Here is a 14,780-nt window from a genome sequence, read left to right as displayed (position 1 = left end):
TAAAAAGGAAGAAAAAAAATAAATAAATAAATAAAATAAAAAAAAAACCTATCACAAGAGTAAATAAAAAAACCTCCAGGGAGCAAAATCTAGTCCGCCAGGCCATTCAACCCGGGAAATGGGGCAAAAATACCTCCAGCTGAGATCCCAGGTGTTTAGCCCGTCCCTTAAATCTTCATTATAGCCTATAAATGCTCTCACTAAAACAGAGAATAAATTGGTAATAAGAATAAAAAAAAAAAAAAAAAAAAAGGGGGGGGGGAAGGAAAACCTCTAAAAGAGGAGAATCAGCCTATACTGTCATAATATGGATATACAAACAAGAGTCCTGCGTATCATAAAAATAATCGAGGTTAAGTACGATTCCTACAACAAATGTCCAGAGGAAACTAAAACCGCCTATATTCTTTCCAGGCTTCCCAAATAAGATCAAACCTAGTAACATTTTCAATGCTATAGTAATATACACGATCCATTAACATCATTAGGTCTAGACGTTGGGTGACCAAGGCTAACTCTAGGTCGGTGGACTTCCATTTAATGGCTATTGACCACCGAGCGGCCAGTAACATATACCTGTATAATCTTCGAAATCTGCCTGGGACATTATCATTAGGGGCATACAAGAGAGCCTGTGGGGCAGTCAAGGAGATCGGAAAGCCAAACACTTCCCGGATTAGTACTCTCCATGTGTTCCAAAACCGCTGTGCAATAGGGCAATCCCAAAAAACATGCATTAGAGTTCCGTCTAAATTGCATCCTCGAAAACATAACGAGGAAGCTGAGGGGTAGATTTTATGAATTTTAGATGGGGTAAAATACCACCGACACATAAGCTTAATTGCAGTATCTTTCACCATATTTGATTTGACTATCCCGGAAACAGCGGTCCAAATGAGAGACCAATCAGCACTATCTAACTGGATTCCCAAATCTTGTTCCCAGGCCCTCATGTATGGTAGTTTGTTATCATTATCCTTTCCAAGCAGTACGGCATACAGTAGAGATATTAGGCCCTTGCAACGGGAAAAATTGAAATATAAGGATTCAAATGTAGTGGGGTCGTACACTGGGGGTGAAGGAAAAATAGATGAGAAATAATGTTTGATTTGGCAAAATCTGAACGCCTCTTCCAGGGGGGCATCGTGAGCAAATCGGAGCATAGTAAATGTGACTGGAACGTCACTAATCCAAAATGTATTAGCTGTAAAGAAGCACTTATCTCTCCACCAGGAAAAAATCTGCGGATTTCTAAAGGCCGGAGTAAAACGAGGATTACCAAAGATGGAAATCCTGGAGGAGGGAAAGGTCATGAGATTATACGAAGTGGCGATGGAAGTCCAAAGCTTAACCAGCGATGATACTATTCTGTTCTTGCCAGCTAGAATTACGATATCCCTTTTAGTTACAGCTGTGACCAACGAAGATAAATGATAAGAAAAAATTGAAGCCGATTCAAGCCGATACCAAGCAGGAGGGCTAGAATTGATTCCCCAATCTAAGATTTGACTAAGCTTGGAAGCTAGGTAGTAGTGCCACAAACTTGGCAACCCAATGCCGCCACGTAAAGGGGATCTGTAGAGGATTTGTGCTCGCACTGTAGCTGGTTTGCCATCCCAAACAAATTTATTGATTTGTGATTGCACACCAGATAGAGATTTTTTTAATATGGTTATTGGGAGCATGCGGAACAAGTATAATAATTTAGGAAGGATAATCATTTTGCATGCTACGGATCTTCCGAGCCATGAGACCTTATATGTAGACCAGGTCTTTAACAGTTGAGTGATATTATTAACTACGTAAGCAAAATTAACTCCAAACAGATCCCCATAGGAAGGTGTGAGAAAAATTCCCAAGTATTTAAATTTGGAATTGTTCCATTTAAAACCATACTCAGAGTTCAACCACTTGATCGTTTGAGGATACAAGTGGACAGAAAGGGCTGAGGACTTGGCGGGATTAACCTTTAAACTCGAAAAGTTAGCAAATAGGTCTAACAGCTGAAACAAACTGGGCAAAGAGGTTAAAAGTCTGGTCAAGAACAGAAGTGCATCATCAGCATAAAGGGTTAGTTTAACGTTGTCGGTGCCATACCCGTGTATATCAGGATGTTGTCTAATCGCCACCGCCAGTGGCTCAAGGGCTAGAGCAAATAGCAGTGGAGAGAGAGGGCATCCCTGTCGGGTGCCCCGCCGTAAATGGACAGGAGCAGAAGAGGCTCCAGGGATGCGTATAACTGTGGATGGGGAGTCATACAAAGCCAAAACTGCGGTGATTATAGGGCCAGTCAGGCCAAAGCCTTCCAAAGCAGTAGTTAGATATTTCCAGCCCACCGAATCGAAAGCCTTACTGATATCTAGACCTAACATCAAAAATCTTGACTTTTTAAGTTCAGCATCCTGAAGAACATTAACTGCCAATCTAACATTATCAGAGCCTTGTCTGCCAGGAATGAAGCCCGTTTGAGTGGGATCCACATGGTCGCCTACCATAGATCCTAGTCTAAGAGCCAGGATTTTAGCAAACAATTTAATATCGTTATTAAGAATAGAAATTGGACGATAACCTGCAGGGGAGGAGTGATCCGCAACTGGTTTAGGAATCAGGGTCATGTTGGCCAGAAGTAATTCGGGAAGGAGTTTCTCGCCCTTGAGTACAGCATTGAACAATGAAGCCCTTGAGTACAGCATTGAACAATGAAGTCAGGGGAAGTGACAAAACCTCAGCAAATTTTTTATAGTAAGTGGGGGAGAATCCATCTGGACCAGGGGCAGTAGAAGATCTAAGTGACTTTATTGCATCAAAAACCTCTGTATATGAAATTGGGGCGTTGAGGGAATTTAATTGCTCAGGAGTCAGTTGAGGTAAGTGAAGAGTGTTTAACCAGGACTTAAAGAGAATCTGTATCGTTAAAATCACACAAAAGTTAACATACCAGTGCGTTAGGGGACATCTCCTATTACCCTCTGACACAATTTCGCCGCTCCTCGCCGCATTAAAAGTGGTTAAAAACAGTTTTAAAAAGTTTGTTTATAAACAAACAAAATGGCCACCAAAACAGGAAGTAGGTTGATGTACAGTATGTCCACACATAGAAAATACATCCATACACAATCAGGCTGTATACAGCCTTCCTTTTGAATCTCAAGAGATCATTTGTGTGTTTCTTTCCCCCTGCAGCTATCTTCCACTGAAGTGTCAGGCTGTTTCTTCCTGCAGAGTGCAGACAGCTTTGCCCTTGACTGTAATTCCTCAGTATGTGAAAGCCCAGCCAGCTCAGAGGAGGATTTATCCAGCTTGTAAAAGATAAGAGAGAAGAGAGAAGCTGTCCTAATCTAAATAATACACAGGCATTGTGCAGAGAGGGGCCTGGAGGGGGGAGATGCATCACAGAACCACAACACTGAAGAACTTGGCAGCCTTCCAGACACAGGCTGACAAGTCTGACAAGAGAGAGATAAGTTGATTTATTACAGAGATGTGATAGTAGAACGTGCTGCAGTAAGCCAGAACACATTAGAAAAGCTTTTGGAACTTGTAGGATGATAAAAAACAGGATGCAATTTTTGTTACGGAGTCTCTTTAAGATCAGTGATATTGGTTGTAGTTTCAGTACCCAGAAGGTTTCGATAATATTCTTCAAACATTTTTAAAACCTTTGAAGGAAGGGTTTCCTCAGTGCCCATAGAGTTTAATTTATAAACATGAGGGGGTTTGTAATATTGATTAAGCTTACGGGCAAATTGGGTAGAGGGATTGTTGCCTCTCAATAAAAATTTAGCTTTAGAGAATTTCAATGCTTTAGTGTGAGAATTGTCTAATAGGGAATTGAGTTCGGTACGTTTTAAATTTATCTCGTGTAAAACCTCACTTGTCATGGATCCAAAATGCCTTTTATAGAGCAACTCCAGCTCTGATGATAGTGCTAGAATCTTTTGTGATCTGAGATGTTTTGCACGGGCTGCTTTGGCTATAAAAACGCCTCTTATAACAGGTTTATGAGCTGCCCACCTAAGGATAGGAGAAGTGTTTTCATCATTGTTAAAGAGAAAATACTCCTCCAGCTCGCCCAACACAGACAATCTATCCGATTCTTCCGACAGCAAGGAATCATTAAGTCTCCAATTACTGGGGTTGAAAGGGAGGCCAAAGCCAACCAGTGTAGCCTGCACCATATGATGGTCAGACCAACTGCAAATAACGATGTCTGAAGTGGAGTTGGAAGCAAGTATTGGAGATAGATATAAATAATTGAGCCGGGCATACGACTGTCGGGGATGTGAAAAGAAAGTATACTGTTTACAACCAATGTTATGGGCTCTCCATATATCGACAAGGCTGAAGTTCGAGAGAAGTTGAGCAAATCTCCTCGGGAACGTTTGGGCAAATGGTGATTGAACCGATCTATCTAATTGTGGATTGGCAACAGCATTGAGGTCTCCAGCAATAATAAGATGCGCAGATGACAATCTAGCTAATTGAGAGGACAACAATTGAACAAAGGCTGTTTTGGAGGCATTAGGAGCATAACAATTAATTAGGGTAACAGATTTACCTTCCAGGATGCCCTTGAGCACTAGGATCCTGCCCTCCGGGTCCACGTAAGAATCAATAAGGGTGAATGAAACTGAATTGTGGAATACAATGGCAACTCCCCTGGCTTTTTTAGTAAATGATGCAAAAAAGGCTCTATGATATGATTTATGTAAGAAAGTGGGTTCCTTGGACTGGACAAAATGAGTCTCCTGAAGAAACAAGACTGAGGCTTTAAGGCTCTGATAATGTTGAAAGGCTTTTCTACGCTTAACAGGCTCGTTTAACCCCTGGACATTATGCGTGATCAGGTTAAATGATCTAGGCATGGCTTAGCTATATATATATGCTTCAAAATATTAGGTGTTATGAACAAAGCAATAAACGATACGTGCAGGACTCTTGTATAAATAAAATAAACATGACTGTTTCTAAGGATACAAACACAGTAAATTATGCATAAAACGTAGAGTATAACACACATTATAATCAAACAAGTACTAATCACTGGGCAATCACACCACACTGTCCCACAACTATCAGGCCCAGGAGCTCTCAGTGGTATGAACCAGACCACACTGAGAGGGGGGGGGATTTCAAACAAGCAATCCGGCTTGCAAACGAGGACAAAACAAAACCAAAGGCTCGGTGCAGAGAAAGGGGTGTACACCCCAGCCTGATCAAGTTTTATTGAGCCAGGCGCGAGGAAGGTTCTGAAGAGGCTGCTTACGGAAGGCCTCCAATTGGGCTAAGGAGACCTGCCGCCCTATGGAGCATAAAAAAGAAACACCCTGTTCCAGTGTAGAAATAGCTTGAACTTTGCCGTCATGAGGAAGGAGAAGCTTGGTGGGGAAACCCCATTTATAATTCAGCTGTTGCTCTCTCAAAAATGCTGTTAGAGGGGCAAGAGTTTTACGTTTCTGCAGAGTGAACCGTGACAGATCCGTGAAGACTTTAATGTTGCTATACGGGTCCGGGAGCTGCTTGTGTTGTCTCATGTAAGATGCAAAAGCCTCTTTGACATGGTAAAATTGAAAACACGCTATGGCATCACTGGGTACTTTCTCAGGCAGGAATGAAGGCTTAGGAAGCCTGTGAGCGCAAGCGATTGTGTATTCCACGCTGGAGAATTGAGGGATCACAGATCGCACCATGTCAATGAGAAAATCTTTGAGCTGCGTGTTATTCACCGATTCATCGATTCCCCGGAATTTAAGATTGCATCGTCTATTACGATCCTCCAGATCTGCAATTTTTAGCAGTGTAGACTCATTTTGTGCATCAAAACGTTCAACCTCTGTAACAGTCTTATTATGCTCCTCAATCAGCAAAGCAATACAATCTTCATTATCAGAGGTACGTGTCCCCAAAGAATCTAGCGATTGCTGTAGAGAGTTAGTGATAGATAAAACTTTGCTTGAAATGGAAGTTTCCAAAGCGATAATCAGATCTTTGAGAAATGCACGGTCTATTGGTTGATCAGAGACAGGGATGTCAGCAAGCAGAGAAGGTAGGCCTGGAGCAGGGGTCTGCTGTGCAATGGCATCTGACAAAGGATCAGCAGGGCCCGATAGCCTGGGCCTAGATTTAGCAGGGCTGAGGAAGGTAGGAGAGAGGGCCTCCGGGTCAGAGGCTTCTAGGACTGCTGGGCTGGAGGACTGGACGGTGTCAGTGATGTGAGACGCTGGCAGTGCTATGGGGCTAACTTGGCTGGATGAGGGATCTGATGCGGAATTCCGTCCGCATGCCGCCTGTATATGTGGATGGGATGCGGATGGGATGCGGACCGGCAATGCGGACTTACGTGTCCCCAGGCCGCCGGCGCCATCTTGGATCTCGTGCGCTCTAGGCCTCCTCCGGCTGAAGATGTCAGGGATCCTCTTCGGGCGCTGGGTCTGCTGCTGAGGGATACCTGAGGCCTCCATCTCCTCTCCTGTGTCGAACTGCGGCGGAAAATCCTCGCTGGCCATGCTGTGGACGTCGCTGGAACAGGCTGAGGTGAGGAGCTCCCTTACTGTGCTGCCATCCGCTCCGCACGCTAGCCACACCCCGAAAAGATCTCTACTTTTTTATGATTGCACCTTTTCAGGCCAATCACCACTTTTATATGATTGCTACTGTTAATTATTAACAATAAATTGCCAGTTAGCCTGATTGCCACTTTATGACGACAAATAGCCTTTACCACTTTCATTCTGGTGAACGCCATAGGCAGCAGTAGTACTGGTCCCTGTTGGGGATCAATTGAGTAAATATCCCAATTTAAGTTATTTACAACACTGGCAATCAAGTAATAATCGTGAGGACATAACATCTGGTTGTCCTTTCATAAATATGGTGTTATAAACGTGACAATCGGGCTTTAAAAGTGAAGAGGGAACCCCCCCCCCCCCTTTCTTTTTTTTTTATAAATTGTCCTTTTTACAATATGCCATTGCAGTATTTACAGCTAACGGTGGTCACACACCATACAATTTTTTACATTTCTTTTCAAGATTTGCAATCAATTTTTTTCTGATTGATTGTAACAATTTAAAAATCTAACCAATGTAACACACACCTGTGGTCCATTTTTCCCCAGTTATGAAAAAAATGATTGAAAACCATGAAAAATTTGGCTTGCATCTACCACAACCCATACAATCTTGTAAAAAATGTATCAGAAATTTTCGGCAAGCCTGATCGAGAAAAAAAAAAGGGGGAAATCCGACCAGAATTTTCACTCAAATAAAAAGAAAACTTTCGATTTTTCTGTAATGTGCTCAGGGTCAGCTAACACAGTTTAAATTAAAGAAAGATACCCTTAAAGTAGCACCAAACCAGCACGCATGTATTTAAAAAAGTATAACACATTTTATTGAACATTTCCAACAACAATTAAAAAACAATTAAAATTTCACCAAAGAAGGTGAATTAGACTATATATCTTGGTTTGGGCCAATCTTTTGACTTTTTTTACTTGGTTTTCTAGAAAAGATGAAGTAAACCCACACGAGTAATTCCTACTGTGTGATATACTGTAGATGGCCTCGTCTGTAGGAAGCTTATAAAGAGTTAGATGTGTGAAGTGATGTCTGTACACCGCATAGAGAGGGTGCGCTGGATTTGTACACTATATGGGGCACACAGTGACCTTATACTGCTCTGTTAGAGATGACCTTATGTTAGAATCAGACACCCCCAGGGGATGCTAGCATCATGTCTCTGTGTCCAGCCTCTCCAATGATTATTATGGTAGCACTGGAAACAGCACTCCAGTATGGTCTCTGCTATAAGCTGCACCTTGAGAACTGAAAGCTAATTCTGTTCAGATTGATTTTACTGAGGTAGGAGAACATAAGTGATACTGCAAACCTGATATGGATTAAAGGGAAAGATAAGGTACCCATACATTTAGCGACTTGACGGCCGATTGTCGGCGATAATGGCGAGTGATATCGGGACGAGCGACTAGCCCGTCAGCGATGACCCCCTAATGTTAAATATCCCCCTCCCCCGGTGCCTGGTAAACTACTTTGCCTGACTGCATCTGCAGCTGGATCCGAGCCCCATACACATGCCCCACGTGGTTGCCGGAGTATATGCCAGCAACCACGTGCATGCGGACAGGAAATGTATAGTTTGTGGGGGGGGATTGGGGGGGGGGGGGAGACACATTTAAAGGGACCCGTGCACCTCCCATGGGCATGCCTTTAAGCCAGACGACTTCCAACAGTTTTGCTATAACCCTTTTGAAGGAGCCTCTTGCAATGGCCATGCGTGTCACTTCCTCTTCCTGCTTCATTCAGTGATGCACTTCTCTAACAGAGAAGACAGGGGTGACCTGAAAGTTATAACACAGACCAAGATGGCAGCCGCGATTTTTAAATTGAAATCGAATGAAAACTATTTAGTGTAGAATGGCGATTCAATCATCAAATGAAAGAGGAGAGCACAAGCTACAGAAAGGTACTTTGCAGTACTGGTCAGAGTCATAAAGGCATACCCATGAGAGGTGCTCGGAGTCCCTTTAACATTAGAGGGGACAGCGTTGGCGAGGCGGCAGATATGGCGTCCCAAGGCCATTTCTGATACATCATGAAATTGATCAGGAATCTGCTTGCGGTATTATGGGCAGGAAACAGATCTCTCTGTCACCAGAGAGAGATCTGTGACTTGGTTGGTCTGCTCATACATCATTGCACACCTTTACTGCAACTTCCTCCCCCATCACGAACACCCTCCCGGTCCTCCAACAAGCTGCCCCCCGCTTCCCCCACCTCGGTCCTCCAACAACCTTTGCCTAATTGGCCCACGCATTTCCAACTCCCATGCGTGCCTGCAGTATTTCTCACCCACTGTATGGAACCGCTTTCCACCACTGATCAGACTCTCATTTTAAGCATCCCTCAGAAGCTCAAGTACAGCCCTACCTAGTATGTCCAACCCCCCCCCCCCCCCCTTTTCCTCCCAGATTGATTGTAAGCCTTTGGCAGGGTCCTCCCTTCCCTAGTGTACTGACACGATTGTGTGCCCCCATCATTGTGCTCCTTTCTTATGACTGCCTTGTACTTGTATTACTGGACCTACCAGCCCCAAATCGCATGACCATGTATCTTATACCCTGTTTGCCTCGTATAGCTTTTTCCTATGCTGCATAACCTTGTTACGTTATACAACATAGGCTGCCATCCCTTGTACTATTGCATGTATTTATTGTCCAGCGCTGCGTTATATGTTGGTGCTTTATAAATAAAATAATAATTATAATCTGTGATGTCACAGAGGACCCCAAACACATTTATAAATTAAAATGTATATATTACATCTAAATTTATATCTTTCAACCGATCGTTTTTGTCATAATTGTGTCAGAATCGAATATACGCATGTGGTACATTGTTTACAAAAGTCAAATTTTTCATTCAAGCCAGAAAAAAGATTAAAAGTGTCCAATTGGAAAAAAGTAAAAAATGTATAATGCGTGTGGCCACCACAACCCTTCAGCCATCCTCCGAGGGTTTTATTTCATCAGCATTACACTTGAGATTCTTCTTCTTCAAACGATAGGAAGTAACAAGACAAAATCAGATAAATATTAGGTCACCCTCTCAAAATACAGACAAAATAACAGCGTTGTGTCTGATGATGAAATCGCATCCAGCTGCATAAACGTCTGAGGGAAGCTGAGAGTTTGTAATCAAAACCTAGTTTTACTAATAAAATGCTGGGATCCATCCATAGAGTTCTTCTATTACCCAGCCTGCACTAGACAAATGACGTATCTCATCATGGGCTTGATGCACAGTGTTCTCCCCAGTCTCTTTCAGTCGGGTGCTCCACACGGCTAATTTTGGTGAGCACCCGGCTGTCATCGACTCCCTCCTCATCCTCCTCCTATGCTGTAAGCAGAGTTGCAACGGCCCTGCATTTCTCCCTCCCACCCGGCTACTTTTTCATGCCACCCGTCTGGAAAACATTTCTGGGAAGAACACTGATGCACTATACTCCGGTGAAGTTATCATGCGCAGGGGGAGCAGCTGGCTGGTAACCGATTGGCGCTGCACACACAACACACGTTACCTTAGTAACACACGTGGCACTAATGGGGTAATGGCCGGTGCTTCCTAAATCGTTAGCGGACTTAAGTGCATCAGGGCCCCGTATAACTTAGAGGTACCCCTTAATAAAGGATGAATTGTAAACCTGCTCAGTAGGACCCAGTTTCAGAACTCTGACTGGTGCATAGCCTAGTCACTCAGTGGCCTGCAGGTGGGAGTGCAGTTCAGCCTCCAGTGTAAAACAGGCCTGATGGTGGCCACTAACGGTCCAATTTCTAGCAATTTTTTTTTTCGAGCGATCAGATAATTCTGATCAGATGTGATCGGATTGAAATACTTTCCGTTGATGGGCACACTCGATTACGAACGATTATAAAGACAGTTGTTGGATTAGATTTTCGTTGAACCAAAATTTGGATTTTCTTGTTGGTTGTGATAGATAGGAAGCACAGATTGGCTCGTTGATGTTGTAGTGAACAATGTATTCGGATATTTCACTTGTTCAACCAGAGAACAAGGTGTTTTACCTTGTTCTCTGGTTGAACTCGATGGACGTATGTCTTTTTTCAACCCAAATAACTATGTAACTTCTGATCAGAATTATCTGATCGCTCAAATGATTTTTCGTCAGAAATTGGATCGTTCGTGGCCACCTTTTAACGTGTACACACGCTAGATTAAAAACTCGCTGAGGCTGGCGATAACGTCCAGCGTCTGTACAGCAGCCCCTGTCTCTCCTGGCCAGCCATTAGACTGGCAGATCGCTTCAACTGGGCGATGGCCAAGAGTATTATTCTCCCCACTCACCTGGCCGGGAGAGTGTGGAGATGTCTAAAGATGCACATGAGCTTTAGCAAGTGTAAAGCCTGCTTTAGTATTTTTTTTTTTTTTATCATACTTTACTTGGTTTTTCTTCCTGACATAAATAATTTGCCCAAAACAGGGGCATGACAAATGCTTCAAGAGATTTGACGCAGGAAAATAACTGCAAAGCCGTAATAGATACCAGACTACATTTCCCAGCATCCCTGCATTAAAGTACAAACCATGTATATAAATGAGGAGGCGGACTTGTTCGCAGGAAGCAGGTGGTAAATAATTACAAGACCTCAATTTGTGAAAAGGACGCTTTCCAGGCACTAGAGGTCTTGCACCTGTATGGACAGGTGCACAGCTGCAGGCAAGCACAGCTACCCAATACGTTTTGGAATCTGAAAAGTACTGGTTTAAAGGGAACACTTATAATTTACACTTATCAACGTAATTGCTTTGAGAATTTGCCTTGTTTGATTTTGTGTTTGGCTGTTCTGTAAAAAAGCAAGAGTGGTACAAATATAATTAGTAAAGTAAATAATGATATAATTTATTATGCAATAAACGAAGTGTATTCATTATACAAGTAGCAAGCTTTGAATACCCAAGATGTTTTGCAGAGACATATTATCCACTTATTGATTGCTGTTGACAATAGCACTTTAGTTTATTAATATTTCTTGGGGCTTGTTCAGTAAAACAGCGTGTAAAGCAACCAAATGCAGTTCCCTCAGCAACCAATCACAATACATGATGTTCTGGTCCTACTTGTGGGAAATAATGATTGGCTGCGTTGTGTCTCTGCAGTTTGCATTTGACAATCTTCCCACTGCCGAGGTTGAGTAAGGTGTCTGGTTACGCGGTTTGTATTGGCTTTAGCTGTGGTGCCCTGTCATTATCTCTATCACTGCTGGTCCACGTTGCTGTGAAAGAGGTTTCTGCTGTGATTCATTCTGATCCTCAGACCTGAAGCACTGCAAATCCCAGAAAGCCTTATCGCCAAGCTGCCTGATAATCTTTTCCCTATAGAATAGTCCATGGGCTATGAGGGGTTACTGGCAGCCCAATGAAGAAACAGCAGCAGCCCCGCCTGTGTAGGCCTGCCCAACAAGACAGCGTTTCCTGTGTGTGCTGAGAAGCCAGTTCAAACACAGCAGGGAAAGTTCAATGAGCAAGACAGGCAGATATCTGCAGAGAAGCCTCAGCTGTGAGCCGGGGCAGCATAGAAGCTGCACTGCTGCTGCGTTGGGTTAACTGAAGCAGACGTAGGAGAATACAGAGAAAAAAAGGAAGAGGCTTTGAGGAAGTGATAGAATTTCCCGACTCCCCCTCCTTTCATCTTGCTAAGTGCTAGAAGTGAAATTACAACAGCACTGGAGTCTACCAGCACCGAGAAGAGATGATGGGGGAATAGGGCCACCTGGCATTGAGCAGGACCAGATCCGATTTGTGGTGGGTGTTCTCCAGAGTGGACCTCTAGCATCGCCAGGGAAAATGTGCAGCAGACAAGAATGACATGTACCTGTTTGTCTTCTTGGCGTGGTGTAACTGGGCATAGAGCATTATGGATAACATTTCGCCAACTGCCATATCAGGGATGGAGGAGGAAGAGGAGGTCATCAGCTTTCTGGACCGAATACTGGACGACGAGGATGTCTATTACTTTGAGGATTCAGATTGCCGGACTCCTACCACACCTGATGGGCCGTCCGTTTTCTCAGAAGCCCCCAAGGTAAGCTGAAAGTTACTGAGAGGCCCTCACCTGATTGGGAAGCCACTTGTGGGACACGTATACTATTAGCAATACAGGGTGTAGTACTTTCATTCTATTCAAGTAACATGGCAATACTCCTGCAGTCCTTACTGAAGGTGTGCAGTGACTGTGCAAGATAGGCATTGGCAAGAAACAGTGGTAGAAGTTTACGTCTATATCTGCCCACACCTCTGTGCTGTGGAGCTTTGCAGGCCAGGCCTCGCTGCTATTGTAAGTTCACTCTGCTGAAAAGTCACCCATCAGAACAATGTATAGATGTGTCGGAGGTAAGGAATATGCTGACTGTCTCCCTACCTGTGGAACTTCCTGCATCATCATATGTAGACCTCATTGCCCTTTGTGTTACCGATCTGGCAAGAGAGTCCCACCAGCAGAGTGCCAGTCAGGACATTTGGTCATAATGCTTCTACTAGGGCAGCATTTGTAAAGTGACGTAACAGATTACTGCACTAACTGCTGATCCAGCTGCAAGCTGTGTAATCTGTTACCAATCTGTCTTCACTACTATTTTATCCAAACAGCAGGTTCCTGGATTAGAATGGATCTCTAGCTTCAGACCCGAATGCAGATGTGCCTCCCCTCGTGTTACTCGGCCCCTAGTATTGGCACAGAGGGTGGTGTGTGCTGCTACGGGTGGATGGAAGGGGGTTCGGTGGGCGTTCTGAGCCAGGAAGTCCAGCCATCTTTGGAGAAACCTGTTTGGGGAAGTGACAGTTCAGGCAGAATAGAAAGGCTGCATAGTTTACAACTTTATCATCAGTTTGTGCTTCAGCGATCTTCTTAAAGGACAACTGACCTGAGAGGGATATGGAGGCTTCCATATTTATTTACTTTTAAACAATACCAGTTGCCTGGCAGCCCTGCTGATCTGTCATGCATCAGTAGTGTCTAAATCACTCACCTGAAACAAGCATTAAGCAAAGGCAGTCAATCTTAAAGCGGATCCAAACCAAACATTTTTTTAATTCAAAATATTTAGTTGCACCACTCTGACACATAAAAATATAAATAAACACTCCTTCAAGCCTATGAGCATTTCATTGCATGCTTTTCACCCTCCTCTTTGCAGAACTAGGGTATTACAGGGGGCAGCCATTAGCAATTCCTCCTTTGCTGGACACCATCTACTCCACCAGTTTGCCGGATTATTTGCCGGCAATATGAAAGGAAGGGGAGGGGTTCCTCCAATAAATGTAAAACATTTTATATTTGTCATCATGCAGCTGAAAAAAGGCTGCTATTTATTGTTGTAATTTAGAAAATAGATTTTATTTCTGAAATCTTGTATTTTTAGTTTGGGTCCACTTTAAGTCAAACGCCTGATCTGCATGCTTATCCAAGGCATATGCCTGAAAGTGTTAGAGGCACAGGATCAGCAGGACAGCCGGGCAATGTGCATAAAAAAAAATGGCATGGCCAATATATCTCTCGAATCATTGTCCTTGAAGAGTTTCTGAAAATTGTGGGGAAAAAGAGGATTACTTCACATCAATTATTTGATCACAAGTACAGTACCTTAGTATCTTCACCTCTGGTAACTAATGCCAACTGTATATGCTGGGGGGGGGGGGGGGGGGGCTATAGAAACAATAATTTTAATGGAGTGGTGGCTGAAACAGATTGTAGTTAGTCTCTACAGGACTAGGGGGTGCGAGTTGTCAGTGAAGAGAAAGCACTTGTCACTTGACATCAATGGACCTGCCAGTCTTGCAACTGAGGAAGTCTAGTGTTTTATTTTTGTTTTGTTTTTTTACCCCCTTAGGAGAGTTTTAAGTTCTGCTTTAAGTTTTAGAGTTCTACTCTAAAGTAAAGTCATTGAAATAAACCATCTTTTTACTGTGATGAGTTTCTATTTATAGGTGCCAACGTAAGATGCATTGGGAGTACACCAAGATAACTCCTGCTTCATTTTTTCCACATTTTAGCTGAACGCTGAGGCGTGGATTTGCCGCTGACACGATGTTGTTTTTATGTTTCATACATTTTCCTGTTACAACACATGGGAAAACACGATAAAGTAAATAGGCTTTTATGAAGTGGCTCTCTAGGACAGATATACATCCTCCATACATACATCCTATTGCAGACAGAAGTACATGTGTAGCCATGAGGGGGAA

At 43.3% G+C, this 14,780-nt stretch overlaps 1 protein-coding gene across 7 annotated transcripts in view; it reads left to right on the top strand.

The window, feature by feature from the left end:
* The window catches only part of ABR (ABR activator of RhoGEF and GTPase), a 669,248-nt gene that overhangs the window by 331,925 nt on the left and 322,543 nt on the right, over nt 1–14,780 (top strand). The window contains exon 1 of one of the 7 annotated variants that reach the window (XM_068270305.1): nt 11,892–12,621. The exons of 5 other annotated variants lie outside the window; for them this stretch is intronic. In XM_068270305.1, coding sequence (XP_068126406.1) covers nt 12,454–12,621 — 168 coding nt within the window. In that variant the 5' untranslated portion in view covers nt 11,892–12,453. Of the gene's footprint in view, nt 1–11,891; nt 12,622–14,780 lie in introns of those variants that run through there. One more of the 7 variants, XM_068270309.1, reaches the window with a different exon arrangement.

This window comes from Hyperolius riggenbachi, chromosome 2, assembly GCF_040937935.1.
Source record: "Hyperolius riggenbachi isolate aHypRig1 chromosome 2, aHypRig1.pri, whole genome shotgun sequence".
Lineage (NCBI taxonomy): Eukaryota > Metazoa > Chordata > Amphibia > Anura > Hyperoliidae > Hyperolius > Hyperolius riggenbachi.
This window is presented reverse-complemented; position numbering and strand designations above follow the sequence as displayed.